The following is a 7,559-nucleotide window of genomic DNA, read 5'->3' on the forward strand; positions in this document are numbered from 1 at the left end:
GAAGCGGTAAGTGGAAACAATTTCCCCATCAGTGAAACCTTTGCTTCCTGCATCGCTCTGTGCTGCTTCATATTTTCCTCTATAGGTTTTTTAATTCTAATGGACATGTTATTCACTTCAACTCATGTTTGTTTCATCATCTGTCAATGTCGCACACTTTTTCTCACATGATTATGTTTTAACAAAAAAGGCTACAGAATTATCTGACAAATCTGGTTTACCTCTTCATCTCAATTCTAGCTGCATCTAGAACAGAAATTATGATTAAAACTGACATAATAGCACTAATCTCCCATCATGCATGCTGGAAAATGTTGCATACTTTGAATTTATGCAGAAGTGCGTGTAAAAAAACTAAATCTGGGCAGTTCAGGAGTAGAGTCCAGTGAGATGGCAGTTTTAAATCATGCTTTCTACAGTAAGTGGAGATGCACCAATCAGACTTTTCCTGGTTGTTGCCAATATCTGGTTTTTCTCTAAAGTCTCTACAACCGATTCAGATTTTGGGCGATTCCATGATTTATTTTTATTTCTTTTTGAATGAGAAAAAAGTGTTTCATGTTCCCTAAAAAAGATAATCTAACAAAAAATGAAAAACTTACTAAATTGGACCAATTTCTCCATTAAACCATGCATCCTGAAGACTTGAGCTGATTTTTATTAGAGTCAAAAAGTTGGTTGTTCTTAGTTTTGATGGATTTAATAAATAGGGAAACAATGCGACATTTGTAGCATCCCTTCATCAGTTCACCAATCAGAGCCGATAGTGGGATAATCGGCCAGTTCCGATCACTGGCTGACTGATTGGTGCATCTCTGCTAAACATTTATTTTCTAGAAAACAGAAGCAAAAAGACATAAAGGTCATGTCACTTTGACCGGCGGAGGCTCTGCGTTAAAGAAGGAAGTGAGGCAACCAATGTCTTTGAGGTGGATTTATTTGGGAGCTCCAAGTCTTCATTACACCAACACCCTTTTTTTAGTGAAACAAAGAAGCTGACATTTATACCTGAGGCAAGTTCCAACACTGACACCAGGTAAAGGGGTGATCAAAAAGAAAAGACAAACAAACACTACTTACACAAAACTAACAAACAATAAATGATCCAACAAATATTTACATGCATGCAAATTATTAAAATTAAACTAACCTAAAGTCAATCAAAAGTAAATATATCTAAATATAAATCCTCAGAGTATTCCCCCTCCTAATGGAAGCTGGTATGCTCCAGGAGCATTCGTCTCCCTCTCTGCTCCACCTTGCTGAGACACACCCAGAAAGGCAAATACTCAATTAACTCAAATTGAACTAATCTAAATCAAAACAAACTGACATTTTCCCCCACATTCTCTGAACAGGAAAGATGGCCAGTCTCCCTACCCAAAAAGAATGTTCACCAAATGTCACAATGTAACTGAAATAAAGAACTAATACAAAACACATTTGAACTGAAAACAACATAATATCAATAATCAACATGGGATGGAACCCCTGGTCTCCATCACATTTCCTCCCCCGTCACCCAGGACAACAGTACTCAGTCCTCAAACATCCTTGACAGAGAGTCAGCCACAAGGTTAGACTTCCCTGACCGATACTGCACTGTAAAATCAAAAGGTTGTAATGACAGATACCATCTTGCAATACGCATATTAGAGTCTTTCATTTGGTGTAACCATTTCAACGCCCGATGATCTGTCTCCAGGGTAAAATGGCGGCCCAACAGATAGTACCGCAGTGATTCCACAGCCCACTTAACTGCGAGGCATTCTTTTTCGACTGTGGAATACCTGGTCTCTCTGTCTTGAAGCTTCCTACTGAGAAAAACAATAGGATGTCTCTCACCATCAATGTCCTGCAGCAATACAGCACCAAGGCCTACTCCAGAGGCGTCAGTTTGCAGTATAAACGGTTCATCAAAGTCTGGACTGTAGAGAACAGAGTCACTGGAGATTGCAGACTTCAGGTCCTTGAAAGCTTTGTCACACTCCTCAGTCCACTTTACTTTATTTGGTGCAGAGACTTTTGTTAAATCTGTAAGAACAGCAGCCCTGTCTGCGAAATGGGGAATGAACTTACTATACCACCCCACTAACCCAACAAAGGCACGGACCTTCCTTTTTGTTGTAGGAACTGGGTATGCATGAATCGCTTCTACTTTTCCCACTTGAGGTCTAACTTGGCCATGTCCCACCACATAGCCCAGGTATTCTACCTGCCTCTGAGCCAACTTGCATTTATTAGGGTTAATGGTGAGGCCAGCAGATCTAATGAGCTGTAAAACATGCTGCAAATGATGAACATGCTCCTCCCAGGTCTGGCTGAAAACCACCACGTCATCCAGGTATGCTGCAGCAAAGTCAGATGCCTCCCTCAGCACCTGGTCCATGAGGCGCTGAAATGTTGCTGGTGCCCCCTGCAGGCCAAAGGGCATCACCCTAAACTGAAAAAGCCCACATGGTGTTTTAAATGCAGTCAGTTCTTTTGCCTCTGGTGCCAAGGCCAGCTGCCAGTAGCCCTTGCTGAGGTCAAGTGTGGTAATAAAATTGCATCTCCCAACTCTCTCCAACAGTTCATCAATGCGAGGCATTGGATAAGGGTCAAATTTAGAGACACTATTTAGGTATCTAAAATCAATACAAAATCTTAAAGTGCCATCCTTTTTTGGTACTAGCACTACTGGACTGCACCATTCACTCACAGAGGGCTCAATGATCCCCAGCTCCAACATGAACTGTATCTCCTTCTTGAGTTGTGGGACGAGACGTTCTGGAACCCTGTAGAACTTCCTGCGGGGTGCAGCATCGTCTCTGAGGTGAACCCTGTGTTTCATCAGGCTTGTGAACCCAGGTTTTTCCTGAAACAGCTCTGGATCCAAAAGGGGTTTCATGTCCTGCTGTTGGGATGGCTGAAGATGAGAGAGAGAAATTGCGACAGGTACGGAGCTACAGGCTGGAAAAAATAGCTCATCTTCCTCCTCATCGTCCACCACACGCACAAAGAGTTGCGGTACAACAGTTTCTGCATGCTCCTCATTCTGCATTGGAACCTGTTGAGATGACTGAGAAGCAGACGGCATTGCAAACTGTTGTGGTGAGTCGTGGTATTGTTTCAAAAGATTTACATGGAAAGTTTGATGTTTCTTCTTCCTTTCTGGCATATACAGTTCATAATTAAGCTTCCCAACACATCGTGTGACCTCATAAGGGCCCTGCCATTTAGTGAGAAGCTTATTGTCACTGGTGGGGAGCAACAACAACACTTTCTGTCCAGGATGAAAAATCCTCTCCCTAGCCTTTTTATCGTACCAGGTTTTTTGTTTTGCTTGAGCAGTTTTCATGTGTTGATGTGCCATTACAGCCATTTGTTCAAGTCTCTCTCTCATTTTTATCACATAGGACACCACATGCTCACCCGATGGACTTGGGCTTTCCCATTGCTCTTTAAGAAGATCCAACGGCCCCCTCACTTGTCGTCCATACAGCAGCTCGAATGGAGAGAATCCAGTTGACGCTTGTGGAACTTCTCGATATGCAAAAAGCATATAGGGCAGCCATTTGTCCCACTCTGTGCCAGTCTCTGAAACAAACTTGCGCAGCATGTTCTTCAGTGTTTGGTTAAAACGTTCAACCAGTCCATCTGACTGGGGGTGGTACGGGGTGGTGTTTATACCCTTTATACCTAACAACTGATAGACCTGCTTCAAAAGGTTTGACAGGAAATTAGTCCCGCAGTCTGTAAGGATCTCTTTAGGAATGCCTACCCTTGAAAACAGATGAAGCAAACAGTTAGCTACTTGTTGAGCTTTCACTGATCTCAAAGGAAAAGCTTCAGGGTATCTTGTAGCATAATCACAGATAACCAGAATGTAACGGTTACCAGAGGAGCTTTTCTCCAGGGGACCCACAACATCCATTCCTATCCTTTCAAATGGTGTGTCTATGATAGGTAACGGCTGTAGAAGTGCTTTAGAAACACCTCTGTTCGTAGTTAACTGACACGTGTGACAGGAAGAGCAGAACTGTTGCACCTGTGTGTACATACCTGGCCACACAAACCGACTTGCTATTCTATGAAGGGATTTCTGAAATCCAAGGTGCCCAGCCCAAGGAACTGAATGAGCGAGTTCCATCACTTTCCCCCTTAGCTGCTGTGGTAAAGCAATGGCTTCTGATCTACCTTTAACCTGATAAAGGACACCATTCTTCACAACATAAGTTGCATCTTCCAAGGCATTTATTTTACCCTGCTTCTTTCCCTCTACTTCTGTAACCTTATCAAACCATGATTTTAATGTTGGGTCTGATCTCTGATGGGCAGAAATATCTGAAGGAATATCAAAGTCAAATAACGGGCAAGGTTTCATCTTTCCTTCCACCTCCATTCTGGCTGAACCTAAAAACTTCTCCTTTCTTCTTTGTGCTCTGGATTTGGATGGTTTTATACTGCCCACCTCCAGTTCTACATCATAGAAAGGTAATTCCTTAAGTGAGTTCTGTAACGCCTGGGCTCTAGTAGTGACCAAGCTACAGATTGGAGAGGAAAGTTCTACTCCTGTCACTATGGGGACATTTTTCTGGAAGAGTGTAGTGTTCTGAGTCTTTAACTGTGTTCCCTCATGGCCATCAGTTTGAGTCAACTGTCCAGCTGCTGTGTTTGATACTAAATCAGTCAAAGTGGGGACATCCAAGCCCAAAATGACAGCATAAGGAAGCCTTGAAGCTAATGCTACAGGTAACAGAAATGTCTGACCTCCTATAGTTAGATAAATCTCAGCTACAGGATACTCCATTTCATCACCGTGAATGCAACTTATTTTTGTCTTAGCCTCACTCCATAGTTCTCGTGGCACTAAGCTAGACAGAACCACAGACTTGAAACTTCCTGTGTCTAACAAAGCTGTTTCACGTTGACCATTAACTAACACAGGGACTGTGTGAGCAGGTTCAGGGGCAAGGGATGGGGTGGGTGGTCTGGGAACTGAACAGAGAAGGGAGGGCTTACTCCGTGTAGTGGCAGGACATGTATACTGTGTATGACCCATTCTGTTACACTGAAAACACCTGACATCTGGTCTTGAGGAAGAGTAGTTCTTAGCAGGGTTGGGTTTAGCAACAGAAAATGACTTGGTAGCTGAATAACTCCTAGTCTGACCTATAGCACCACCCCTTTCACCCCCATCAGACTTACTTCTTCCCGTAGGAAAGTTTTCACGGCCAAAGTGGGCTCTTCTCGTCCCCGTCCTTGCTGACAAGAAGACTTCTGCCAAACTTGCCGCCTCCTCTGCAGACTTTGGGGCTCGTTCCCGGATCCACACCTCCAAGTCCGGATTCACCATCCTCAGGAACTGCTCCATGATCATCAGTTCTGAAATGTTCTTCACTGTAGAAGTCTCTGGTTTGACCCACTTATAGAACATGTCTTTGAGTCGAACATAAAGTTCTTTTGGAGTCTCACCCTGATGAATGTCCAGGGATCGAAACCTCCTTCTATAGGTGTCGGCAGTTATCTCATATTTGGTCAGAATGGCATCTTTCACCCTGTCATACATGTGAGAATCTGCAATGTCCATCAGCACATAAGCACTACGTGCTTTCCCAGTAAGTAGTGGAACCAGTCGGACCGCCCACTCATCTTTAGGCCAATGACAGACCTTAGCTATCCTTTCAAAAGTTGTCAAGAAGTGCTCCACATCATCATCAGAAGCCAATGGAAGCAGCTTTGGCTCCCTCTGTGTGGGTGGAAGCTGGAAAGACATCTGACTGTGTCCATCATCATGGCTGTCTCCGTCGTCATCATGAGTGTGAGGATCCTCCTCCAAATAGTCACCCTCATGCTGTCGTTCCTCCTTCAATTCCTCCACATGAGTCTGGAGTTGTCGAAACTGTTGTTGTAAATTCTTCCATCTTACTTCTTGGCGTGCTGATTCCTTCTCAATCTGCTGGTCTCGGGCAGTTTGAGACTGCATCAGTGACTTGACGAGGCTTGCCAGCTGATCCAGTTTGTCATCAGTGCTAGCACCAGTAGCTGCTTCAGCTCCACTCATAGCAGCACTACTCTCTGGATTCTCAGTTTCATTACTTCTTTTACCACCTCTTGTCATCATCGTCTCATTGTTCCTCCAAAAATCCCACTTCTGACACCATTTGTCACTTTGACCGGCGGAGGCTCTGCGTTAAAGAAGGAAGTGAGGCAACCAATGTCTTTGAGGTGGATTTATTTGGGAGCTCCAAGTCTTCATTACACCAACACCCTTTTTTTAGTGAAACAAAGAAGCTGACATTTATACCTGAGGCAAGTTCCAACACTGACACCAGGTAAAGGGGTGATCAAAAAGAAAAGACAAACAAACACTACTTACACAAAACTAACAAACAATAAATGATCCAACAAATATTTACATGCATGCAAATTATTAAAATTAAACTAACCTAAAGTCAATCAAAAGTAAATATATCTAAATATAAATCCTCAGAGTATTCCCCCTCCTAATGGAAGCTGGTATGCTCCAGGAGCATTCGTCTCCCTCTCTGCTCCACCTTGCTGAGACACACCCAGAAAGGCAAATACTCAATTAACTCAAATTGAACTAATCTAAATCAAAACAAACTGACATTTTCCCCCACATTCTCTGAACAGGAAAGATGGCCAGTCTCCCTACCCAAAAAGAATGTTCACCAAATGTCACAATGTAACTGAAATAAAGAACTAATACAAAACACATTTGAACTGAAAACAACATAATATCAATAATCAACATGGGATGGAACCCCTGGTCTCCATCACAGGTCACAAAAACCAAGATTAGACAGCAAAGTAAATGACTGGATCGATTCCAAAGATTCAAATTTATGACAGGATTTAATTGGTTAAAACACTTGAGATTACAGGCTGAGCTTCTGCATAAGCTACATATATCAATCCTGCTATACAGCATGTATTCATCAGTGTTGCATGTTCCCATCAGTGTAACATGTCTCCAATGAAAGCATTTACAAAATGGCAAAATGCCAATGAGAAACAATCGCCTGTGCGTCTGCGCTCAGAGGCTGGATTCAGACGTCTGCTGCAATAAATATCCAATAATCGTCGTCATTAAACCGGACAATTTTTATCAAATATGTTAAATTAATGCAGCCACTTTTAGAGAGTTAACTGGGAACCTTAAAGGACCGGATGCAAAATCCTTCTGGTTGAATGGATCATTTTTTAGCCTTGTACGGCTCTTAACTAATCTGTGCGATGATTCTATTAATTTGTGTTTTGCAAATGAACGACTATCTCTGATCATCCTGAACAGGAGAAAAACAGAATATTTGACATGTAATTCCTGAAATATGGGCTAATTCTTAAAAATTTGCAGATTTTCCTCAGTGGGTATAAAATTTGCTAGGAAAATGGAAAAATTGACCTTTAAAATTTGCATAAATATTTGTTCAGGTAACGATCTTAGATGCCGGGTTGATTCCCTCACCGTTTACTCCTGCTGTGTAAAAGATGGACATCTGAGCTCGGCGCTCTGCGTGCCAGAACCGCTCGTCAGACGCTGTTTTCTCTCT

General features: G+C 42.6%; 1 protein-coding gene across 1 annotated transcript; it reads right to left on the reverse strand.

Moving 5' to 3' along the window:
* Positions 1–1,190: 1,190 nt before the first annotated feature.
* LOC148154894 (uncharacterized) lies at positions 1,191–6,649 on the reverse strand. The gene is made up of 4 exons (XM_088013935.1): positions 3,470–6,649; positions 2,702–2,908; positions 2,180–2,416; positions 1,191–1,262 (listed from the first exon to the last, which is right to left on the reverse strand). The coding sequence occupies exons 1-4, from the start codon at positions 6,104–6,106 to the stop codon at positions 1,191–1,193; spliced, it is 3,153 nt and encodes a 1,050-aa protein (XP_087870061.1). The 5' UTR covers positions 6,107–6,649.
* Between the last annotated feature and the right edge of the window lie 910 nt (positions 6,650–7,559).

The sequence above is a fragment of the Poecilia mexicana genome, unplaced genomic scaffold (genome assembly GCF_051168715.1).
Source record: "Poecilia mexicana isolate PSO_F unplaced genomic scaffold, ASM5116871v1 scaffold_16, whole genome shotgun sequence".
NCBI lineage: Eukaryota > Metazoa > Chordata > Actinopteri > Cyprinodontiformes > Poeciliidae > Poecilia > Poecilia mexicana.

Excerpts from the sequence above, each read along its gene's own strand:
- LOC148154894 (XM_088013935.1), bottom strand. The coding sequence starts at position 6,106 with ATGATGACAAGAGGTGGTAAAAGAAGTAATGAAACTGAGAATCCAGAG. Across the intron at positions 2,417-2,701 it reads TGGGGATCATTGAGCCCTCT|GGGGCACCAGCAACATTTCA; the intron begins GTGAGTGAATGG and ends TTTGGCCTGCAG. Across the intron at positions 1,263-2,179 it reads ATGTGGTGGGACATGGCCAA|CAAGGTGGAGCAGAGAGGGA; the intron begins GTTAGACCTCAA and ends GGTGTGTCTCAG.